Genomic DNA, 26,927 nt, shown 5'->3' on the forward strand with positions numbered 1-26,927 from the left:
CCCAGAAGATACAGGCAAAAACTCGATATGAGTCAACCACTTATTAAAAAACATACATGTCTGGCTCTAAAATCGAATTGGTGTAAAATAGGCAAGATAAGCAGATCTGTGATCAATCAACTGAAACTGTAAGATCATAGAAGTGTCAGATCAATGACTATTGCTTACTCGATGGACACAAGCAAGTCACATGTAGGCTATGTAGGATTATATATAGAAAATATCATAACATTTAATTTATTGACATGCTGGCGCTGCCGTGGTTTGAGGCTGCCAAAGCCTAGTTATGATTTTATCTTAAATACAAATATACTTCTGAACAAAACACAGGAAATGATTGAATACCGACAGGAATGCACTGGGTATGCGATGACAATGCCTTGTGTTTTGTGTGGGAAACACTCAGAAAATGACACAATAGAATGAAAGACGCAGTCTTAAGTAGCCTACTATTAGTAGATCAGCTTTTTTGCGTGTGCTGTCATGTGTGCATGTTTTTTGTACATGCAAACCTTTGGTAAATAAGGGTTTTTGTGTGGTAGGAACCCAATCCAGTTCTGTAGGTCTTTGAGTGTAATGGATGTGTTTGGAAGGTTCATTTGGTCAAACACAACCACAGCCATCCACATATTGTACTACACAGAAAAACATGAACATTATATGAGTTGGCTAAAGTCACTAAATGTAAGGGTAAATATTGGCTCAGTCAAGCATTGGAGACGTGAGCTGGTTGCTTTATGCTGCGTGTGTTTGTTTGTTTGCATTTGTTTGCCTTTTGCCTGGATACGTTTCATCCTTCATTGCCCGAGTGCACAGCTCAACAACACTGCTATCTGAGCAGCTTGCTCTGCTGCTCCCTCATTTCTTACACTCAGCTTCACTCTTGGTTCCACTGGAATGAGTAACATTAGAAATTAGCTGTAGAAACGGTAATAAAGCAGTCATTTTAGCAGAAGCTTTTATCTAAAGTAGTTTACAGTACACTTTTTACAGGGACAGTCTCCCTGAAGGACCAAAGTGCCCTGCTCATGGTCACAATGTCCTGTGCAAGGTTGACATCAATAAATGTTCTAAAGAAAGCGTCAAAACTGCGTATCCCTACACTAGCCTACACTGTTTAGTGGGTTAGGCTGGAAGAAAATTTTTTAATTTTTTTGTTGCACAAATTAAATGCCAAAGAAAACAAACACATTTTAATTGAACTTTCAAAGAAGTGACAGTACTGGAGGCTTTAGGGCCCTATTTTAAATATCTAAGCTCATGGTCTAAAGCGCAGGGTGCAAGTGCACTTAGTGCACGTCCGAATCCACTTTTGCTAGTATAAGAATGGGAAAAATGGTCGACGCTCCCGGCGCATGGTCTAAAAGGGTCGTCCCTATTCTCTTAATGAGTAATGGCTGTGTTTTGGGCGTAACAGGAATAGGTACTAAACCTATTCAGCAATAAATCAATCAGAGTCTCATCTCCCATTCCCTTCAAAAGCACCATGGCGGATTCGCTATTTACATGACGGAATTTGCAAGTGGAAAAACTGAACGCTTCTCCAGAGCGCAAACGGATCTGCTCGTGCGCGAGGTTAAAGACCATCTACGGGACAAGCCGGATTCCACCATATCTTTATGTGCACAATATTAATCTTTTACATTGTAATCCTTTTATTTTTAATATTTGTCATGTTTGTGTGCTGCTGAGTGTCCCTGTGTGTGTAATAAGCAGAGAGAGTGTGTGTGTAATAAACAGAGTGTACGCGCGTGTTGTACCCGCCCGTAGGCGCATATTACCAACGGGCTCTTTAAATAAATAAAAAAATACTGCACCATTGACTTTAGACCAGGTTTCAGACCAGCAGCCCCTGGGCGCACATGCATTTGCTATTTAAACAACGTGGCGCAGGACGTGAAAATGAAAACTGCGTCGGGCTGAAACTAGCAAAACACACTTGCATTGCACCAGGTGTATAATAGGGCCCTTAATTTTATGTGTCAATTCTTTTTCACAACCTTGGACTTAAAACAACGGTAACGCTTCCTTTTACAGTCCTGTTACCCATGTACTTACTATGTACTTATTATAGTAATTATAATTACTGGGTAATAACTAGGTACTAACCCTGAACCGACCCCTAACCCATGTACTTACTTTATATTAGCCAGTACTTTCTAGGTAAGTACACTGTAAGTACACATAAGTACTGTACTGTAAAAGGAAGCGTTACCAAAACAACAACAAAGACATGTTCACCTTTGAGCTATAAGTGTTCACGCGGATTAGAAAGAAGTCATTTGTTTGCTTATCTTAATTCCATTTTAAACTTTCCCAAAAATACTTGATGAACATTTTGAATGTATCTGAGGAGGGATTTGATCCCAACCCTCCAACCTGAATGAATAATCTGTTTATGGTTGAAAACAGAACTCTAGGTGCAATAAGATAGTCGGACTCGTGAATGTATGTTAAAATCACCAAGAATTAAAATATTATAACAGGAACAATATATGACAAAAGTCTGAAAACTCCTGATAAAATCTTCATTGTATTTAGGCAGCATATATAAGACCACACACAAAAACGATTCATTAAGACGCAAAGCTCTGATTTCCTTTGATTCAGCTTTAATGTAACTGTGTCCAAAGTCCGATCACTTGACTGTGTCTTAAATGAGAATGGGTCTTGTACAACATACACATGACAACCAATGAGATGTCATAAAACTGATTATATGAGAGATACTAAAAACATGGGCAAAATTTCCAGTCTACTCACATATGTCTCTTGCTGTTGTTCTGACACCTAAAGGGAGAGTTCACCAAAAAATAGATCACCCTTATGTTGTTCCAAACCTGTATGAGTTTCTCCTGTTGAACTAAAAAGGATATTTTGACGAATGTTGGAAACCAGACAGTTGACGGAAGCCATCGTAGGAAAAAAATACTATTGAAGTCAATGGCTACCGTCAACTACAAACATTCTTCAAAACATCTTGACGAAAGAAACTCATACAGGTTTGGAACGACATGAGGGTGAGTAAATGATGACAGGATTTTAAATTTTGGGTGAACTATCCCTTTAAGTCATAGTTATAGCAACCAATGTAGATTTGATGGATACTGACTATTCTATGCAAACAAAATTATCTGATTTAATTTCTTGCAAAATTACTGAGTGCTATAGATCACATCCGGAAAACAAATCAGAGTGTGAGAAAAAGTAAAGTTTCTTAATCAGGCATTGTTACCTTCTCTGTTTTCTCCTCTGGTTCATCCTCGCTTAGGAACTCTCGTTTGGGGTAAGGAATCTGACATCCTGCAAATACACTAAAAACACACACAAAGAAAACATTACAACTATTTTTATAGGAACTGCAACTGTTTCCCATATAAATATGGACAACTGGTGACAGGTGAACGACTAGAGTTCATGTTTAAGCTGCTATAAAAGCAGTTTGAAAGGAAAGACAGGAATATTTGTGGTATGCTACACGACATGGCCTAAAACAAGCAGACACCCCCTTCTAATTAAAGAGTCTGGCTAAGTACATAAAGGCAACAACACAGAATAACACTCTAGAGAATTTGGTCCTTTTCTCTTCTAACAGAGTGAGATCCATAAAAAATGATGTGATGTCTGAGTCTGGTGTGAAACAACTACACTGGCCAGCACAAAGCCCAGACCTGAGCCACACAGAACACGAATTAGATAAACATAGGGAACATAGAGCCAGAACCATCGCCCAGTGGCAGTGCCTGAGCTCACCGATAGAACAATCCCCAAAGCCTTGTTTCTACATCAAGTGGAAGCCTTTAGGAAAGGTCAACTCCCTATTAATGCTAATGCTTTTGAAAAGTGCATGCTGAACAGACACATATGGGTGTGGAGTTCGGGTGTCCACATACAGTACTTTAGGTCATAAATCTTATTTTCCTTCGAGATCACTCGGCATGCATCTAAATGTGTGTGCGTGTGGGATGAGTCTTACTCAGATGTAGGTAAGGGGTCCTCCAGGAAATATGGGTCCTGCAGTGCCTGCTCAGAAGTGATTCTTTTGGTGGGGTCCATTGTCAGCAATTTCTGGAGCTAGATTAGATTCATATTCATTACTATTACTGTCACAATCCGTTTTCAAGAACTTTAAGTTTGTTTATTGTCATTTTCTATGTCTTTTTTCTTCCGTCGCCATGGTTTTTCGTTGATTTACTCACACCTACTCCTTATTTGATGATTAGTTCTCTGTGTGTAAAATGCCCTCAGCTTCTTTAGTTCACCGTCTGGTGTTGTCTGTGCTACGCACACTGTTACGTTGCCTTCCCACTTGTTTGAATTACTCTTCATTTTATTCAATAAAGCACACTGCTTATTGGTCCGCTTCGCTGCCTCGTCTTCATCCTCAGCCCAGCCGTGACAATTTCTAAGGATGTGCAAAACCAATTCTGCATAATCGAGTTGGTGGGATTTTCTGAATGATTAGACGACTAGTGTTCAGAAAGCCCTTTACAGTGTAAGTCTCTGTAAGCCAGATCTCTGTGTGGACAATGACAGTATCAGTCCTTCACAAAAATCTTACTGGATCATTGCGATATTTGCAAAAGTATTGAAATTTACTACTGGAACTAAGGATATACATAAGTAACCATCTTAAAAGAAATGTTTTTGTGAAGCATATAATGTTGTACGTAAAAGTAAAAGTTGAGATAAGTGTAAGTGTACAACAGACTCACCAATAGAAACACTTTGCTGTCTGGTTTGACTTTATGTTTCTCCATGTATTTGATGAGACTGCTGTTGGCATATCTGTAAAACACATCTGAAGAATCACTAATGCTCATGCACACTTAGTGCTAAAGTCTACTACAGGGATACACAAAAGGGCAGCACACTGCCACAATGCTCTCAAACTCAAATATAATGGTAGAGAATTAACATTTCAACCCTTTGAGGGATGAAAACAATCACATTGCCATCCATTTTAATCTCGTGAAACATAATTTGCGCTCTTTACCATGTTTTGGTATTGAACAAGTTAATATATGAAGAAAAGTGAGTAATATCATGTAGTTTTACAAAGAGATAAAGTATTTTAAGTAATCTTTTTGTCTTCCCGTCAAAACGATGTTTTGTCTAGTATAAAATGTTTGAGAGGATTGTGCTGTCATTTAGTTCTTATTTGAAGGCCTTCTTAAAAGTTTTTGGTCACACACCTGCTCAAACTGTTTTTGGGATGTGCGCTGTTTCATTTTGTTTGAAAATTCTAAGTATAGCCATGAATTATATATATTAAATTAGCTGTGTTCAAACTGTACAGCACTGAATTGATAGACTAACTTTAAAGTTAAACACTCACATAAATGAATATAAATCGTGATAATCAACACTCATTTTGTTTTTGCTGTTGAAAATACATTTGAAAATACAGCACTCACGTGGTTCTTCTGAAATCTTTCTGTAAAGTTGGATATTCTGGCATTTTCCGGATATCCTCCCAGTCTTTATCTAGGAATTACAAATATATTACATTATATAATTACATTTTATAATAGCACGCAGTGACAATTAACAAGGCTAAGAGTCAAAATAAGCATTTGTTACATTGTACTTACATTTAAAGTACCTGCATTGGTTACAACTGTAATTATACTGTTAACCAATAACCCTAACTGTATTTATGTTAACCCATAACCCTAACTTATTTCTAAGCATTAAAAAATCAATTACATGCTAAAATGTAATAGAATAATATACAAAGAACATTGCTTATGAGTCATGAATCATTCAGAACAAATCAACAGAGAAACAGAAATGTGTTTATGTTATACTTGCCTATAATAGCCTGGGGGGGGGGGGGTAATTTAACCCTCTGGGGTCTGAGGTGTTTTCGGGGTCCTTGAGATGTTTTGGCATGCTCTGACATTTGTGCATTTTTCAGTTGCTTATAAACATATTAATGGCACAGGTGAAATTACACTCTATATAGCACACACAGGGCTACCATTATATGTGAGCAACATGTATGTACATGTTTGTATTTTTGAGAGAATATTGTTTATGCGTGGTTATTGAAAAAACTAAAAAATAAATTTTCTAATATATGGCCACAAATAACATACTAAATATCTGTCCACAAGACTTTTGACTAGTGGATGTTGTCGCCTAGAGTATTTGCTTCAAATTGATCTGAAAATCATTCTGGCTAATCATTCACATAAAACAATAGATTGTTTTAAATTGTGAAAAACATTTTTTTGTTTGCAAAGGCAATATGCGGATGGGCGGATCGGCCCAACCCCCTCATGAATAATTAGGCAGTTCTCACCTGAGCAGACTGCATACTAATGAGCCTTTCATTCAGGGGTGTCACACAAGAAAGAATGCAAGGACAATATATATATATAAATAAATAAATATTTATATACACACACACACACACACACACATATATATATATATATATATATATGTGTGTGTGTGTGTGTGTGTGTGTGTGTGTGTATATAAATATTTATTTATTTATATATATATATATATTGTCCTTGCATTCTTTCTTGTGTGACACCCCTGAATGAAAGGCTCATTATATATATATATATATATATATATATATATATATATATATATATATATATACATATATATATATATATATATATATATATATATACATATACATATATATATATATATATATATATATACAAACAATCAAAATATAAATGAAAGCCAAAAGCACATTTTTAGTCACACATTTTAGCCATCCACATACCATTTTTAGCCATCCACCGCGGTAAAAATAAACCAGTCGCATTTCAAAGTCGTACGCGAAATGACCGCCAGGTGGCGCAAAGGGACATTTAGCAAAACGTAAGTGGGGCTAATGTCTATTAACAGTAGCCTAAGGATGAAATACTACAAGTTATGGTAATTTCCAAATAAGCCTACAACAAATTGTTGGTCATACAGATAAGATATAATCTTTTAAAACTGTAAAAGGTTAAAGTAGGCCTACACTCACAGGCTAAAGACAAAACGTTTTCTCGCTCATGTGAGAATCAAACGTTTGGTTATTTCTCAGTAACAAAATTCATAGCCGAGCGGTAGAACTGATGGTTCATCATCAAGATGACACAGGTTCAAATCCCGCACAAACATGGTCTGCTGTATATTTTATATTTATTATTGCAGAGAGATTTGTCTAGCTCTAAAACTCTGTTACACCATACAGTTTTGTTTTATATAGGCTATATATATTTTTTTATTTATTTATTCCAGGCTCTCACGCCACCCCCCCGATTTCTCACGCTGAAGTGTCAACCCGGTCGGTCAAATTCCTGAAAGATATAGTTTATCTATAGATCTACCTGTTGAGCCACTCGTGATCGACTAGTTATACCGTAAATTAGTTAAAATATCCCGTAATCTATTTAGAGCGAGCGTGCATGCGAGACAGATATTGTGCTCCAAACCGTGCGCGCGCATGGCAGAGAGGTCTGTTCCCTACAACCTAGAGTTTTTAAAAACATGGTTTTAAGTAAAGTGTGATTTGCCAGGGGGGACTGGGATTTCCTTCTGGTCTAAACATCCCTACTTCTGCTGAATTATTTTAATCCCCACACCCCTCCCTCCACAGCTAATCAATGCTATAGGCTACTTCACCAATATCAAATAAATAAAATAGAGATATGCAACAGGCACGTTTAAACGAAAAACAATAAAATCAAAACCAGCGTTTCAGTTGTTCATTAGTTCCAGTGGCCTTAATGCATGCACGGCTTTTCAAAATTTCACAAAGCGTGTTGAGATTATTTTGAATGAAATATTGAAGTTTATAATTAAGTGTTTTGGCACACCACGCCGAGTGACCCTATGCATTTTTCTAAAGTCGGGTTTTATTCTGGCATCGTGAGTTAGTGTTCGACAAACGCGGCGGCGCGTTCATTTAGATTAATTTATTTATCTCATTATTACAGCTAAAATAACTTAATAGGCGACTCCGTAATTTTTTGGTCATACAGATAAGAGTAGAGTAGCTTACATCGTTCAAAACTGTAAACTTGTATTCATATTAGGCTAACGACAAAAACAGTATATCTGTCCTCTCTGTCTCCGGGAACTGCGCGTCACAAAAATGAACCGAAAGCCACTTCAGCTCAGTCACGATAAGAAATCGGCTATGTCTAAAGCCTTTAAATGTCTAAATATTTAGGCTAATAAATGTTATCTGATTATGTAGGCTAATCCATATGAAAACGAGAGGTACAGAGGATCTACTCAAACATGCGCTTCCCAATGAGAAAATGACAAGACATGGGTGAAAATCTCGCTCTAATTAAATGTAGGCTAAATCGCCCTGAATTAAAATGTAAAAACATAATAATGTATTTGTCGAAATGTTGCGATATTGTTTCATTTAAGTTCATAATTATTCTATAAATGTTATTTAATTTAGCAGCATTACCACGAAGCACCGTGTTTCGATATTTATTTGAATAATACAAAATAAAATAAAAACTTAATTCACAAATTGCATGCCTGGTTGTAAGGATCCAAAGATCCCTGTAGACTTTAATATTAAGTGACAACAAATTCACAAGCGTTTTTTCAGATTATATTTAGTTTTGCTTGGAAAAAGCTGCCCCAAACCAGTTTTATTTCATCAATTATTGAAATAATGAAATATTTAGTAATAAACTTTTATGACAGAAATATCACTAGGCTACATGTAACTTAAATCATTTAATTCCTTCATTATCAACACTGTCTAGAATGGCGATTTAAGTGTGAATTGCGACTTCTCTTTGTGTTAAGTCAGCCTCAGACTCCGATAGCCTGTGGGGGGTTGGAGGGACAGTTGCTGGACAAAGGTGTTAATGTTCCTCTTTCATATGGAGAGTGTCGGATAGCCAGCCTGATGAGCAGGCAAAATTATTGTAAGGATAAATCTGTGTCCAAATGTAGGCCCCATATCTTATTAAATTATAAATATTGTAGTTTATTTATTGTAGCCTATTTAAAGTTTTTTTTTCACACAAAATTTCAATTGAAGTTATTGTAAGGTGAATTCAACAAGGCATGCTGTGTCTTTGAAGCAACAATTAAAGGTTAAATAATTTTTTCGTGATTTGTATGGCTGACACGCAGCGACATATACAGTATTATCAGCTGTATGATGTGTTTTTACCCTGAAATGATTAATTTCGAGAGAGAGACCCGCGCGCGCAGCGAGGGAGACTAAATAAACTTGTTAAAAAGAGATCCAGCGCGAGAGAGGCAAAGAGAAACGCATGTTTTTAATTTAATTATGTTTCTTTGGACAATTTTCGTTTTGTAGGCCTACTGTTTTAATTGTTTAATTTAGCTGTAATTTCTTTGGCAATACAAATTTAAAATGTCGCAAGAATAAGATTAGCCTAGTGTTTCTTATTTTGCATCGCAAAAGAAATAAACTCTAAACAAGATGCAACCCTGTTTTAAATTAAACAATTTAAACCTTGAAATGTTCGAACTTGGTTTCAAACTTAAGTAATTTTAGTGTTCTTTTACATTACACAATAATTTAGCAGACTAAAGACGAGCTTCTTCATTTTCATTTTCTGATCGGCTGACAATCTTCATCAGTTTTTGTCGTTTGTGCAGCAGCTGCGGTTCTACAGGAATGTAGCAAATTTATGTTGTAATGATAATCAAACAAAACTCTTGACTTTAAATAAGTAAACAGATATAAACAGTTACCTATTTAAGCATCAAGGTGGGAAAATATAAACGTAGGACAACATCGGTTAACAACATCTATGCTACATTGAGATTCGATCTCGGGTCTGTTGAAGCTCCTCGAAGCTCGTGTCGTTGCGTTGATCACTGAGCTATCGTCTGTACGCTGTTAAAGTTGTAAAGCCTCGTTCATGTAGCCTAAATGTTTTTATTGCAATGTTTTATGTTGAAATGTTTTCATTATTTATTCAATTACATTTCAGTAGCCTAATTTCAGTATTGTGATTATGAATTATTTTAACTACGTTTCACTTGTTGAATTCTTCTGCTACCAGCTTTCAATCGCTCTGAATCAGCGCGGTGCGGCAGCAGATTACGCATTAGAGAGAATAAACCGGAATAAACGAACACTTTTCAGAGTCTATGATTGTAGCGCCTCTTAGCGGTAAAAGGCAGCAAATACACCACACATTTTACCGCCGCGGTGGAACAGCTGATGTGGGCGTTGTCATGGCTTGCCTCGACATTTGCGTTTGAATAGCGCGCGTCGTCCGTGGGCGTGTCAGATTAACGCGTAATGAAGTGTAATGAGCTGGGGGAAAAAATACTGACAGCACTCTCTTTTCATACAGATTGCATAAACTGAGAATATTTGTTTTTTATATAAATTACTTCATTTAAAAGAAGAGAATTCAAGCTTCATAAAGAAAAACCTCTCGTGCCTGTGTGACAAGTAATCGCGGAGTTACAGTTAATCTTAGGACGCGTTTCAGAATGGACTTCACTGACAGAGAGAACGCAAAACTCGCATCATGTTTGTTTTTCTTTATTTGGTGAAAAGCACAACACTTTGTTTTTATTGTGAGTATCCACAAAAAAAATAGAAACTTAACAGGATCTAATGATGTACAACACTTATATGTAAGATCAAAATTAACAGAGTAATTTGAGTCTCTTTTGCACTGATAAGGAAAAAAGTGAGCTGGTATCGCCGGCGAGACCGCCGACCCCAGAGAGTTAATAATCACGGATTTTGCTTAAAAATCAACAATAAAAGACTAGAACTGCTACGCTGCTGCTGCTCAGCAAGTACGACTTTATTCTACTAAATGCTCAGACCATAAAATCAATGGAAACTGCTTCTGCAAGAGAAAGATCTGAAGATCTAGGCAGGTGGTGCTGGGGAGGCGGAGGGGAATGTGCATTGTGCGCAGAGTTAGTGTATTCCTTTGGATGTGTGGTGGTTATAAAGGAAAGTAGTAATGGATATGTGAAATCAACTGGCTATTGAAAGAACCAATCAGAACCATGGCTGAACTATTTATATATGCAAGTTAGGGGTGGACCGGTACATGTATTGGTATTGAACCGAAACGGTATGGGCGTCACGGTTCGGTGCACGAATTTACACGGAGAATACACGGTATAAAAATAAAACACTCGTGTGCAAATTAATTAATGTAATGCGGAACTACTGTTAGATGTGCGGGTTCTTTAGGGACACATAATCTGTACCATCGGCTTAGCTCTGAACGCGCGTTCAAACGTTGGCTTTATACGCGGGTCCTATTCGCTTTGGACTAGCGTCGAACTAGACGCGAATTTGACGCTCTATTCGCGTTTGGTGTGACCGCACAATGAACAGGCTGCGATGTCAAGATTCCAATGCTGGAGTGTGTGTGTGTGTGCGTGTGTGCGTGTGTGCGTGTGTGCGCGAGAGAGAGAGAGAGAGAGAGAGAGAGAGAGAGAGAGAGAGAGAGAGAGAGAGAGAGAGAGAGAGAGAGAGAGAGAGAGAGAGAGAGAGAGAGAGAGGCGCTGGCACGATCGAACAGTGGAAACATAAAAAACATACTCCGTCATTTTGTTCATACAGATCATTAAACCTGCAAAGTGTTTACTTATATTTGTGTACACTAGCTTTAAAACACAACATTGTGCTTTTGTCACACTGTAAACTCTTGTCACACTGTAACCTACAACTGTCACCCAACCAAAATCACACACACAGTTTTAAAATCAAAACATATTTATCCAACTCCATTTCAAAACAGTCTGTGGGTCCCATCTTTTGGACATTCATCATATCGCATTGGTTTTCATTTATTGTCCTCGGAGCACTAATCTTACACATTCTACATTGATTAAAAAAGAAAATCGAATGTGTTTTTAATGGTAGTATTATTTTATACAGAAATCAATTATTTATAAATTCAGATGAGAATAATGTTACATTGTTAATTAATAATGTTAATTAAAATTAAGGAAAACAAATATATTGATCTGAAATATAGCAAATTAATTTTAAATTAATTCAGGTACAATTACCAAACATATCGCAAGGTCTTTTTGTCTTTTTATTAATTTAATAAATAAACTAATTATATTAAACTATTGTCAGTGCACTACAAATAAACTGGTTCTATGCCTTTATTAATAAAACTTATTTAAAAATACAATGCCATCTGCATTTTTGTTTTGCTTTTCCCTCCATTGTACCGAAATCGTACCGAACCGTGATGTCCGAACCGAGGTATGAACCGAACCGTGACTTCTGTGTACCGTTCCACCCCTAATGCAAGTTATATAAAACTTGTTGAAACTCAAATACATGTGAGAAGAGGGTCCACGCAAGCATTCAAACGAACAAACTAATTTAGGCTTCGAGAACACGTAGAATATTTAAACTTAATGGAAATGGCAATATCAAGAACACTATTAAGAGATTTTTTTTTTTGTTGAAATTTCATAGAAATGTATAAAGTTGTTAGTTCCTAACCTAAAGAAATATAAATCTCTGCTCATACACCAACAGGTTGTAAATTGACTATCATGCATTGTCTATTTGAACACTTATAGGGATATGGAGCAAGTAGCCACTAAATTGTCCTCAGCTATGGACAAAATAAGTAATTGGCTAAAAACTTCTTGCTTAACACTAAATACTAAAAAAACTGTTGGAATGTTCTTCGCTAAGTCGAACAAAGTAAAAGATATGCCTAACATCTATTTTAATGGGCAAAAAAATTACTATCATGACAGAGACTAAATATCTAGGTGTCCATCTAGATCAAACGTTAAGTTTTAAAAAACATATTAAAAAACTGTCTAACTCCATTAAATATAATATTTCAATTTGTAAGCATATTAGGAATAGTTTGACAATTGAGGCATCTTTCATGTATTTTAATGCCATGATTTCTTCTCACATCACTTATTGTTTGTCCTGTTGGTCTCAGGCCAACGAGACTACACTTAAACTGCTCCGATCAGTCTATCTATAATCAGGCGTTAAAGGTGCTTGACAGAAAAGCCCCTCGCTATCATCATTGCAATATTTTACGTAAATACAAAGTATTAAGTTTTGATTCCCTAATTCAATTTACAAATTTGAGAACTGTTTTTTAAAATTATTAATAATCTAGCTCCTCCCTCAATGAAAAAATTCATAAAACTTTATTCAGAACAAACGAACTGAACATCCCGATCCACTGTTCACAGAAATCTTGCCATCTCGAAAAGATCCTCCGCCTTTGCACAGACAGCTTATTCATTTAAAATCATTAAACAATGGAATCAACTCCCGAACAGTTTAAAGCTGTCTATAGATCTGAACCATTTTTCTCAACACTTAAAGAAATATATCCTTGAGAACCAGCTGTGTCAGCATCAGCACATTTAATGTATATATTATGGGTAGAGATTGTCTTTTGAATATGTTCTCTCATTTTGAACATCTGTTTGTTTTTATATGATCTTCGTTGACTAATATTATGTGTAGCCTATTTGCCATTATTTTTACTATTGATAGTGGTTTTGTAATGTAATGTTTTAAAAATTGTGTGCACCTGCCCGGGGACTGCGGATGAAAATTAGCTTCGGCTAACTCTGGCACAAAACATCTTTTCGCAAGATTAATGTACTTTGTGCATTGTCCCTGATAAATAAATAAAATAAAAAAAATAAAAAAAACTTTCTGTGGGTATTGCAGCTCTCAAACTCACTGTCTGCTTATTGGCCAGAAACTGCCATGGCCTAATTATTCCAATTCAGATATATTAAATTAAAGTGGTGATGAAAAAGTGTTTTGATTTAATTAGAATGAAATCCAGTGAATTCACAGAGACTATAATACTGTAGTGAAGGTGGGTATGCGATAAGTTCAGGGCCAGTCACCTGCTGGGAAGCCCATGACGCTGAATATGCGATCTAACTGGTCATGATGGAAAGGATTGCTGGTTTTTATGTCCTCTTGTCGACAATGGAAGATTGGTTCTGACGTCAACAGCTCTGCAAAGATACAGCCTATTGCCCAAATATCTAAAATGAAACAGAATATTAAATACGGATTAGATACGAATAGCGCAGCCTGAAATACACACAGTGCATTCCTTACCTATTGCTTTGGTGTAGTGTCTTGCCCCGAGCAGTAGTTCGGGTGCTCGGTACCAGAAAGTGACGACCACTGGGTCCAGATCAGCCAAAGGCTTCAGTGGAGAGTTAAATAGTCGAGCAAAACCCATATCAGCTATGACACACAAACACATTAACATAATAAATATCCCCACTCCGATCACAGGTACTCAAGTTTTTCATTTACAGAGGACGAGAAGATTATCTGCTAATAATGACCAGTTGTTGTATGCATTTTAATCAAGGTAAAGGACTGTGTTGTGGTCTCTGGACCGGTGGTTTCAGGGGTAGTGATAATGTGGTGTCATAACTGTATTATTAAAATAGTACATTTACATTGAAAACATTCTAGGGATCATTTGATTAATATACAAAGTTGAAATGTTGCCATTTTCAAAATTTAATAGGATATAAAATTGTGTGAGAGATTAAATTAAAAGTTGTGCTGCTTAAGTGAAGTGGCTCCAATGCTCAAGCAAACATTGAAAGCCACAGAGTAACCAAACACAAAAACAAATTCCACTGGTGATAAAAATAGCGGCCACAGCCTTCAACAGTCATCACCCAGAATAGTGCCTTATGTAAGACAATGGGTTCACATCTACCCAGACTGAACCTATAGCCCGCCTAAGCTCTCTAAAGCTTGACTATATCACCTAAAAAGGAAATAAAGTTGGCCAAAAAAGAAAAGGTTCAGCAGAATTACATAATATATCCTCTTTTCCCCACATCATTTGCTACAAAACTCTAATTGAAGGCATTTTTCACTAAGACAGCCTAATATAACAGTCCTATAATTATATTAAAATTATATGTAGCCAGTACAGCTTTTTACCAATTTTGACTCTTCCTCGCTCTGGGCCCTCCCCCATTACCAGGATATTGGCAGGTTTCTGAAAAAGAAAGGTCACAAATGACCACAAATGATATTTCTGTTTCTCTGAGAATGTCATGTGAACTTGTGGTGCTACGGCAAAACATCCTCATCAAATGGATGAGCTAATTATTATTTCAACTTTGGGGTAATTCATATTTTTGCCTTGATCAAGTCATGGCCTCTTAACGGCTGTATATCTGTTCACACCTGTGTGAGCCACACAACCATGACATCTTTTTGTTTATGGAAATGTTGTGTCTCACAGGGAAGCTGCAAGCCTGTAGAGGCAGGCGCTGAGCTATTGCTCTTCTTAATGACACACATGTGGGAGAAGTCATCTTTATTATAAAATTTAAGTCAGATGATACTGAGCCTTAATTATACGGAAGAGGACTAGGGCCAAGCAATAATAAAAAAATAAAACCATCTGGAGATTAAAGTCATTATAATGCGAAATTAAACTCGTTAAATTTAGAGAGAAAAAAAAGTCGGAATACAATCTTGAGAATAAACTCATTAAATATCGAGAATAAAGTCGCTGTGTTTCGAGAATAAAAACTCGGTAAATTTCGAGAAAAAAGTCGAAATACAATCTTGAGAATAAACTCATTAAATTTCGAGAATAAAGTCGCTGTGCTTCGAGAATAAAAACTCGGTAAATTTCGAGAAAAAAGTCGAAATACAATCTTGAGAATAAACTCATTAAATTTCGAGAGTAAAGTCGCTGTGCTTCGAGAATAAAACTCGTTAAATTTCGAGAAAAAAGTCGAAATACAATCTTGAGAATAAACTTATTAAATTTCGAGAATAAAGTCGCTGTGTTTCGAGAAAAAAAGCTTGTTAAATTTCGAGAAAAAAGTCGAAATACAATCTTGAGAATAAACTCATTACATTTCGAGAATAAAGTCGCTGTGTTTCGAGAAAAAAAAGTCGAAATACAATCTTGAGAATAAACTCATTACATTTCGAGAATAAAGTCGCTGTGTTTCGAGAAAAAAACTCGTAAAATTTCTAGAAAAAGTCGAAATACAATCTTGAGAATAAACTCATTACATTTCGAGAATAAAGTCTCTGTGTTTCGAGAAAAAAACTTGTTAAATTTTGAGAAAAAAGTCATACAATCTTGAGAATAAACTCATTCAATTTCGAGAATAAAGTCACTTTGTTTCGAGAAAAAAAGCTTGTTAAATTTCGAGAAAAAAGTCGAAATACAATCTTGAGAATAAACTCATTACATTTCGAGAATAAAGTCGCTGTTTCGAGAAAAAAAAGTTGAAATACAATCTTGAGAATAAACTCATTACATTTCGAGAATAAAGTCGCTGTGTTTCGAGAAAAAAACTCGTAAAATTTCTAGAAAAAGTCGAAATACAATCTTGAGAATAAACTCATTACATTTCGAGAATAAAGTCGCTGTGTTTCGAGAAAAAAACTCGTAAAATTTCTAGAAAGAGTCGAAATACAATCTTGAGAATAAACTCATTACATTTCGAGAATAAAGTCGCTGTGTTTCGAGAAAAAAAAGTCGAAATACAATCTTGAGAATAAACTCATTACATTTCGAGAATAAAGTCGCTGTGTTTCGAGAAAAAAACTCGTAAAATTTCTAGAAAAAGTCGAAATACAATCTTGAGAATAAACTCATTACATTTCGAGAATAAAGTCGCTGTGTTTCGAGAAAAAAACTTGTTAAATTTCGAGAAAAAAGTCATACAATCTTGAGAATAAACTCATTCAATTTCGAGAATAAAGTCGCTTTGTTTCGAGAAAAAAAGCTTGTTAAATTTCTAGAAAAAAGTCGAAATACAATCTTGAGAATAAACTCATTACATTTCGAGAATAAAGTCGCTGTGTTTCGAGAAAAAAACTCGTAAAATTTCTAGAAAAAGTCGAAATACAATCTTGAGAATAAACTCATTACATTTCGAGAATAAAGTCGCTGTGTTTCGAGAAAAAAACTTGTTAAATTTCGAGAAAAAAGTCATACAATCTTGAGAATAAACTCATTCAATTTCGAGAATAAAGTCGCTGTGTTTCGAGAAAAAAACTCGTAAAATTTCTAGAAAAAGTCGAAATACAATCTTGAGAATAAACTCATTACATTTCGAGAATAAAGTCGCTGTGTTTCGAGAAAAAAACTTGTTAAATTTCGAGAAAAAAGTCATACAATCTTGAGAATAAACTCATTCAATTTCGAGAATAAAGTCGCTTTGTTTCGAGAAAAAAACTCGTTAAATTTCGAGAAAAAAAAGTCGAAATACAATCTTGAGAATAAACTCATTACATTTCGAGAATAAAGTCGCTGTGTTTCGAGAAAAAAACTTGTTAAATTTCGAGAAAAAAGTCGAAATACAATCTTGAGAATAAACTCATTAAATTTCGAGAATAAAGTCGCTGTGTTTCGAGAAAAAAAAACTTGTTAAATGCGTCTTATGGTATCCTGGGAAACCACGAAACCTCGATGAATCGCGTGTAGAAGCCAGGCATAACCTTGCATTTGTCCACTGGTTGTCATTTCATGTTGGACAAAAGCGAGTACATCGCGCAAATTGGACAGATTTTTTCTTCTAAAAAGACCTAGCCGCTTGCAAATTCTCTTTAAAGTTCGTATGCTAATTATTATTCTGTCATAATTATTTAAAGTTGATAGTATTTCTTTGTTACTGAAAGAAAGTCTAAATAGCTTGACTGAAGTGATCAACTCTGCCATGTCCTCTATCAGTAGGCTATGCAATGAACACTGATCCAATGCGTTATTCTCTACATTTCATTTCGACATTTTTTCTCGAAACACGACGACTTTATTCTCAAAATGTAATGAGTTTATTCTCACGATTATTTCGACTTTTTTCTCGAAATTTAACGAGTTTATTTCTCGAAACACAACGACTTTTTTCTCAAAATGTAATGAGTTTATTCTCAAGGTTGTATTTCGACTTTTTTTTCTCTAACTTTCTCGAGTTTAATTTCGCATTATAATGACTTTAATCTCGAGATGGTTTTATTTTTTTATTATTGCTTGGCCCTAGTCCTCTCCCGTATAATTCTGCAGGCCATGTTGAAGAGAATATACTTTCTATGCCGGAGAAAACTAGTTTTTTTTTTAACTGCATGAAACCTAAAAATGACTTTACAATTCTAATAAAGCATAGTATATTTCATAGATTCTCATATTTTTATATATATATTATTTAGTAGGATTAGTACTAGCAGCACCAAACAGAACTGCAAAAATAATTACATTTCCAAACGGCACAAAATTATTTTTCTGTCATTTTCAAGAGATCACAATTTATTTCATGACACTGGTTTCTGTATATTTGGTGCCACTAACACAGAAATGATATACTTTACCTTTAAATCAAATCAAACGTTCGGACAGAGAGACACAGACGATATTACTGCATGTGGTTGTGGGTGACTGATTGTTGCATCAGTAATGGTGTCTTCTAATTATTCCAAGACTCTTGAGTTTCTACGAGCCTTAATGAGGGTATGTTGCTATGGGAACAGCAACCATAAGGTTTCTGTAATTCAATCAACACAACACTGCCATCTCAAAACTGCTGTTGTCATTCCCTTAACATTTATATGTAAGAAATGTTGTCATCATTTACTCACCCTCAAGTTGTTCCAAACCTATATGAGTTTCTTTCTTCTGTTGAACACCAAAGAAAATATTTCTAGATATACCCAAATCCTAACCCTATAGTGAGTACATGTAGTTACTTAATATTACTCAGTACTTAAATGTATATTTACAGTGTAACAAAGTCACTCTAAAATAATTGTAGTTATTTCTACTATGAAAGTCAATGGCTACCATCAAGTCTTTGATTACCATCATTCTTGAAAATATCTTCTTTTGTGTTCAACAGAAGAAAGAAACTCATACAGGTTTGGAACAACATGAGGGAGAGTAAGTGATGACAAAAATTAAATTATTGGGTGAACTATTCCTTTTATATGAATAGACATCATTGAATGCAGATTTCATTTATGCTTGTGAAATCATTTATAATCATATAGCAGATTATAAACCCTAAATAGAATAAACCCTCAAATAAATTAAAGTCAGTGTGAAACAGCATAGACAAAACATTGAGGGAGTCACACAAAAACAACACACACACTTTTTACTCTACCTTTATGACATCTTTGGAGCTTGAAACTTAATTATTATAATTACTTATAATTATTAAGTGTTTAGGTAACACTTTACTTGAAGGGGTGTGCATAAGACTGACATGGCACCTTCATAATCATGACATGAATATTTTTCGTGACCTCGACTACAGTGGTACACATTGAATTTATCATTAAAATGTTATAATGGCTTCATGACAGCCAATGTCAAAACCAACCACCTGACAGTTTAATGTAATGTTAACCAATAAAGCTAAGTGGTTTCTTAAGTTTGATAATTAATCTGCTATGTCATGTTTATGACATATTTATGACAGGTTGTGTTGTCTCAGTAATGTCAAGTTGTCATGACAAAGACACTGACAGGTTATGATGTATTGGTTTATGTCAAGTTGTCATAACAAAGACATCCCAAACAATGTCATATTTGCATTCAAAATGTCATAATTGAGCGAATGACACTTAATGACAGTTGTCATAAACATGCATAAAACCTCCTTCATATTCATGATGTGTCATGTCATGGTTATGAAGGTGTCATGTCAGTCTTATGCACACCCCTTCAAGTAAAGTGTTACCAGTGTTTAAACTACTATTTATTAACATTTAAATGAATAATTTGATACAATTATTGTACTCATATCTGAAAATTAATGGCATGTAATTATTTTGTGTAACTGCATCTGTAATTACACTGTTAAGCCTTCCCTTACACCTTAACCAACCCTTAAACCGACCCATCCCACCACACCTGTCCTAGCCATACCCGTAACCACCTCAATAACAGCACAAGTGTTTCACAATACAACAAACAATAATGGTACCAAACAATTATACATTTTTTAGTTATATTTTAGCAAATATAAAGTGGGTCCAACTTATTGTTGTCATTTTTATTGTATGGTGGGGGGAAAAAATATCTAATTCAAATATCTTCTTTAACAAGGGTTTGGAAGGGCCCGAGGTTGAGTAAATGATGACAGACCTCACTGGAGTTGTGTATAGAATTAGTCTTATGCAAGTTTGAAGTTTCTACTAATTTCACAAATACGACAGCTGCCTCCATTGAAAGAATAATTTACCCAAAAATAAATATTGTGTCATTATTTACTCACCTTCATGTAATCCATATGCTGTTGAGCTTGACATATATAGTGTATGGGGTTTGGAATGAAAGTAAATAATAAAATAATTTTCCTTTTTTTTGGGTGAACTATTCCTTTAACACTTGTTAACACTGTAAACTGCACAAATTGTGTCTGAGGACAGTAAAAAGAAACATATGCTTCCAAAATACAAAAGCATTGCATATCCTGCTGACAGATCACATTCATAATTCATGTCGACTCTAAGTCAGTTGTTGAGCAGTCTAACAAAGTCTATTTCTCTTGTACACAACTGGGTTAATGACACAGAGTAAGCTATTGATCCACACACACCAGGGATTGATGGGATTACACAACAGCGGAGAGACAATCAGACAGCCACAACTTTCCATTGGATTGGATCCATATGGAATTAACAGCAGCTGAACATTACACCATTAACACCATTAACAGCATAACACCATTAACAGCAGCTGAACATTACACACATATCTTAGTTTAGTTTAGATTGGAGGGAAAAACCCCAGAAAAAAAGAGCCTAATACAGTCAAAATACAACTTTACTTTCTTTTTACTTTGACTGTAAAATGTTCTCTTATGTAAAACAATTTGCATCGATGGTTGGAAAATGGGCAATGTTTTAAATAAGCCAAAACACCTTCAATAAATGTAGACATAGTATAGATTATGTAGATGTTTTCATCATTTTGTCAGACTTTATCAAATCCAGAGCATCTGTGCAGTGCATAATCCTGCCTGTATCGCATCAAATGCTGCAGAGACACTTCTGCTGACGGAGATCTGACATATCTCTCTCTTCTGACTGCCGTAATTCATCTATATACAATATAGAAACCTAAAATATTTAAAAAAAAAAAATGTAACTAACAGTTAAATACTAACTAATGAGTTATGTGAACTCAATAACTGAAACAGAACTCACATTGAATGAGTTTTAGAACATTTCTTGTTCCCAGCATGGTAAATGGATAGTAATTGTATAATTAACTGATAAACAAGTGATAATTTAACCATTGTTGAAGACACCTGCTGTTAACAAGCAGAATCACTGAAGGAAAGAGGAACAAGATGAACAAGATGGCTTGACCTGAAGAAGGACAGATGCAGGTCCATCAACACCCCTAATGCTTGAACTGTCCTAAGTAACCCCTTCCTGGGTCCACATTTCACTCGGTAACATTAGGCCGTTCTGATTTTCATTTGAGATTGTACGCTTCTGCTTTTGATCTGGAGACACTGTACATGTTCAGAAGAAGTGTATTTATATCAGTGAAAACACGGAAAGCCGTTAAAACTCCTCAATGGCAGGGAAGCTTTTTCTCACAAATGACGAGATAACTCGTCAACAGCAGGGAAAGGGTTAAACGTGAAACTTGTCTATTGTAAGGGAGGCACAGGACGTCCTGAATATTTGAATAAGTGTGTGTGTGTGTGTGTGTGTGTGTGTGTGAGCTGCCTGAGCCCCACCTTAGACACTGAGAACAGATGACAGAGGCAACGAATCAGGTTCGTTTTATTAAATCCTTAAGTGAATTGTCCTCGAACAAATATTTTCTGTAGAACATGACACGCGCATGCCTAACGACTGAGTTTGATGACATCAAATTGGATCATTTCGTGAGATGTACCAAATTTAGTGACTAGCGACTGAGTCATAGAATGTGATTATCGGCCGATACCGATCTGCGGTTTAACCACAAGTGCTCTGAGTTCATTTCAAGTTTGTAATTTCACACGTTTTACTCAATATAGTGAAGTTTCAGCTATATTATTATTTAATTATTTAAACAAAAAAATTCTTTATTCTACACTCACCTAAAGGATTATTAGGAACACCCTACTAATACTGTGTTTGACCCCCTTTCGCCTTCAGAACTGCCTTAATTCTACGTGGCATTGATTCAACAAGGTGCTGAAAGCATTCTTTAAAAATGTTGGCCTATATTGATAGGATAGCATCTTGCAGTTGATGGAGATTTGTGGGATGCACATCCAGGGCACGAAGCTCCCGTTCCACCACATCCCAAAGATGCTCTATTGGGTTGAGATCTGGTGACTGTGGGGGCCATTTTAGTACAGTGAACTCATTGTCATGTTCAAGAAACCAATTTGAAATGATTCGAGCTTTGTGACATGGTGCATTATCCTGCTGGAAGTAGCCATCAGAGGATGGGTACATGGTGGCCATAAAGGGATGGACATGGTCAGAAACAATGCTCAGGTAGGCCGTGGCATTTAAACGATGCCCAATTGGCACTAAGGGGCCTAAAGTGTGCCAAGAAAACATCCCCCACACCATTACACCACCACCACCAGCCTGCACAGTGGTATCAAGGCATGATGGATCCATGTTCTCATTCTGTTTACGCCAAATTCTGACTCTAACATCTGAATGTCTCAACAGAAATCGAGACTCATCAGACCAGGCAACATTTTTCCACTCTTCAACTGTCCAACTTTGGTGAGCTCTTGCAAATTGTAGCCTCTTTTTCCTATTTGTAGTGGAGATGAGTGGTACCCGGTGGGGTCTTCTGCTGTTGTAGCCCATCCGCCTCAAGGTTGTGCGTGTTGTGGCTTCACAAATGCTTTGCTGCATACCTCGGTTGTAACGAGTGGTTATTTCAGTCAAAGTTGCTCTTCTATCAGCTTGAATCAGTCGGCCCATTCTCCTCTGACCTCTAGCATCAACAAGGCATTTTCGCCCACAGGACTGCAGCAGATTGTGAAATACTCAGACCGGCCCGTCTGGCACCAACAACCATGCCACGCTCAAAATTGCTTAAATCACCTTTCTTTCCCATTCTGACATTCAGTTTGGAGTTCAGGAGATTGTCTTGACCAGGACCACACCCCTAAATGCATTGAAGCAACTGCCATGTGATTGGTTGATTAGATAATTGCATTAATGAGATATTGAACAGGTGTTCCTAATAATCCTTTAGGTGAGTGTAGTTTCATGCTTTTTTTATTAACACTTGAATGTGGGTAAGTTTCATAAAAAAGCAACCCTTTGAGCAAAAAGCGTTTTTCGATCAGATTCAATACGATGATCAAAAAATATGCAGTATTTCAAGTCCATCAACACCCCTAATGCTTGAACAGTCCTAACCACTTCCTGGGTCCACATTTCACTCGGTAACATTAGGCCGTTCTGATTTTCATTTGAGATTGTACGCTTCTGCTTTTGATCTGGAGACACTGTACATGTTCAGAAGAAGTGTATATCAGTGAAAACACGGAAAGCCGTTAAAACTCCTCAATGGCAGGGAAGCTTTTTCTCACAAATGAGAAAAACGTGATTTGTTAAACCGTGAAAATTGTCTATTGTAAGGCAAGCACAGGCACAGGACGTCCTTACTATTTGAATAATTTTGGCTACTGAACTGGTCCTTCTGCTCTACTGGGTGCTGCCCTTGTATTATTCTAAGAAGAACATATATGACATGAAGCGAAACATCTCTGGCTGCATTCACACTGTCAACCAATTCCAAGTGAATGAAAAAAGCAGAACAAAATAAATCAGATACAAGTTGAAGATCGGATCTGAGCATCAGCCTTGTGTTTAGTGCTCACCAGGTCTCTGTGCAGGACCCAGTTGGCATGCAGGTAATGGATGCCGTCTAAGATTTGGTAAAGCAGCGACTTCACCATACCCCTCGGTAGTTGCATGGGCTTCTTGTTGGCCTTTGATGCTCGATGAAATTTTATGATGTGCTGCAACACAAGAATGGGTAAAAACTGAGTTTGAGACAGTTGTGAATAGGCATGAGCTCTTATATGATCACAAGAAATCTTTTTCCTCTAGTGTTTCTGCTGCCAAGGTCACACACAACCCATTCAAGATCAGTGATGTTTACCAGTAACATCTGCAAACTGTTCTCCTGTCCTCCTCCACCTCACATGTCTCTCATTACGGATGACTTTGCAACCTTTTTCACTGATCAGGTGACAACCATCAGTTCAATCAATATGCAGATACAATGCTATCACAGAGAGAGGATCACTTGCATGTCTAATGACTGAGTGTCAAGGTCAAAATACTCTTGAAATAACAGATACCAGTTTACATAAAAAACAGTTTAACAAATACTATTGAAATTACATTTATGAATAAATAATTCATGCTATTTAAAAAAAAAAATATATATATATATATATGCTTAAAACCTTTAAAGAATAACAGATAAGCTGTTTGCATCAAATGTGTTTTTGTTTTTAAAAACGTGAGATCCCACACAATAGTGTGAAACAAAACTGCAGAGCCGCAATGATGATAAATAAAACAAGAAGCCAGAGTCTCGAGATATGTTTTTAAAAGAATAACTTTTTTTTTTTTTTTTTCTCTCTTTTTTTTGTGGTATTTGTGCCTTCATTGGAGCTGGGCTGTACGAAAAGTGGAAGGCAGGAGACATGATCGGGAAAGGACCAGAAGCTCAGACACAGAAGGCACTCAAACTCTGAAGCGCAACTGTTCATGAGGATATCAGCTCTGACAAAGCTGAACTTCTTTTAACTTGGCAGAGTGCGCAGAGGTCGTCTAGCTCATGTTTACATAGAAAAACAATGACACAGCAGAGCAGTGGATCACAGTGTGGACTGGCGCTAAGATACGGTACACATACTATAATGAAGGTGAAACTAAAACATTGTGTTGCTATGAACGTTTTTGTGACTTGTTTTCTCAAAGATTTTGAATATTTTAGATATAAATAACTAGTCAATTGTTCAGTAGCTTCCTCAGCTAATTTCTCAAAGGATTATTTAAACCAAATATGAAAACTTCATTTACTCAATCTCATGTCTTTTGAAACTCATTTGACTTTCTTTCTTCTGTGGAACACAAAAAAAGTTTGTTATGGCAGAATGTCCAAGTTGCTCTCTTCCTAAAAATGAAAGTGAATAGGCAACTACGGCTATTAAGATACATTTTCAGTTGAAGTAGTAGTGTGAATACCTGAAATAACTTAAGTTTCAGTCAATTTCACGCAGAGCTATCGTATGAATTTAGATGACCTTGAATATAATTTATAAGTATGGACTTGTTTTGTGATGCTTTTTGAACCCCAGTCCCAATCCACTTACATTGCATGGAAGAGCACATCTCAGACATTCTGCTAAACATCTGCTGTTGTGTTTAGAAGAAAGAAGAAAAGAAAGAAAGTCATACAAAACTGAACCTAAAATAAAAAAATAAAAATAAAAAAAAGAAATAGAAAATGGTCCATAAGATAAAAACTAAAGTGTAACTATTAAAGCATTGCTGAACCTAATAATGTACATGGTAAAAAAGTATTAAAATACCAAATGTTTGTATACAGAATATACTCACCCACAGGTCATGCTCAGCATAGTCGAACAGGAGCCAGACCTTACGGTCACTGTGAGAAAGAAAAACTTTCTGCAGGGCGATGACGTTTGGATGCTTCAGCTCTCTCAGTAACTGCAGACAGAGAAAACACATTATTGTTTATTAACCAAACATATTTGGCTTACACTTTATTTTAAGGTGTCCTTGTGTCACGATTTGGTCTTGTTTCTGTCACGTTTTGGTTTGTTCATATCATGTTCCATGTGTGTCTGTCATGTGATTCCCTGTTTGTCATGTGATCTTGCCATGTGTCTTGTCATTGGATAATCGTCTGTTCATTGTTCACAGGTGTCCCTTGTCTTGTCATTAGTCTTGTGTGTATTTAAGCCCTCATGTTTGCCAAGTGTCTTTGTCAAGTATTGTTTCCTGTTGTTCTACTGTTGTGTAAGTTCATGCCTTGGTTTTTGTTTTCATGCCACGCCATGTTTTTGTTTCATGTTTTGTTTTAATTGTAATAGATACTGCACTTGGGTTCTCGCTACAACTTGCCTCCAGTGGATCATTACACCTTGTTACAGTGTAATTATACGTTTAATTACTGAGTATTATTAATTAGCAACATGTACTTGCTACATAATTAGGGTTAGGGTTTGTTTTAGGGTTAGTTGCTTGGAATTATGCATAATTTACTTCTACATTTTTACTTGTACATAATTTTACTTTACTTTCTATATTTAACTTATAGTACATGCAAGGTTAGTAACAGGGACACTGTAAAATAAAGTGTTACCCACCTTTGATACAGATACATGTAGAGGGCATTTATATCAGAGAATGCAGAACAAACGAGATGGTCCTCACTGCAGACCATGAAATCCAGGGGGAGGAATTGGATTCAGATCCAACTCCTCCCACCTTACATACCTAAACCTACCCATCTCCACCCCGAACCCTAACCCCACCCCTAATCCGACTGATCTCCACCCCCTGATCCCTAACCCCACCCCTAATCCTACCCATCTCCACCCCTTATATCTGGATCCAATTCCGCCCCCTGGATCTCGTGTACTGCAATGAGGTGCTACTGGAACAAACACTGAACCTGTTAACACCTGGTATTAACCATAGATATGTGTGCCTAGATGGTATTAACCATAGATATGTACGCCTAGATGGTATTAACCGTAGATATGTGTGCCTAGATGGTATTAACCATAGATATGTGTGCCTAGATGGTATTAACCAAATAAATGTATGCCTAGATGGTATTAACCGTAGATATGTGTGCCTAGATGGTATTAACCGTAGATATGTGTGCCTAGATGGTATTAACCGTAGATATGTGTGCCTAGAAGCGCTG

General features: G+C 36.2%; 1 protein-coding gene across 5 annotated transcripts in view; it reads right to left on the bottom strand.

The window, feature by feature from the left end:
- cdk19 (cyclin dependent kinase 19) overlaps positions 1-26,927 on the bottom strand; it is a 96,217-nt gene that overhangs the window by 17,927 nt on the left and 51,363 nt on the right. For 4 of the 5 annotated variants that reach the window (XM_056257673.1, XM_056257672.1, XM_056257671.1 and 1 more), the window contains exons 3-11: positions 25,589-25,699; positions 23,833-23,973; positions 14,945-15,002; positions 14,093-14,224; positions 13,873-14,016; positions 5,418-5,487; positions 4,716-4,788; positions 3,977-4,074; positions 3,236-3,314 (exon numbers count right to left, since the gene is read on the bottom strand). In XM_056257673.1, coding sequence (XP_056113648.1) covers positions 3,236-3,314; positions 3,977-4,074; positions 4,716-4,788; positions 5,418-5,487; positions 13,873-14,016; positions 14,093-14,224; positions 14,945-15,002; positions 23,833-23,973; positions 25,589-25,699 — 906 coding nt within the window. Of the gene's footprint in view, positions 1-3,235; positions 3,315-3,976; positions 4,075-4,715; positions 4,789-5,417; positions 5,488-13,872; positions 14,017-14,092; positions 14,225-14,944; positions 15,003-23,832; positions 23,974-25,341; positions 25,385-25,588; positions 25,700-26,927 lie in introns of all 5 variants that reach the window. The other variant, XM_056257675.1, reaches the window with a different exon arrangement.

The sequence above is a fragment of the Rhinichthys klamathensis genome, unplaced genomic scaffold (genome assembly GCF_029890125.1).
Source record: "Rhinichthys klamathensis goyatoka isolate OS25496 unplaced genomic scaffold, OSU_Roscu_1.1 h1tg000141l_1, whole genome shotgun sequence".
Classification (NCBI taxonomy): domain Eukaryota; kingdom Metazoa; phylum Chordata; class Actinopteri; order Cypriniformes; family Leuciscidae; genus Rhinichthys; species Rhinichthys klamathensis.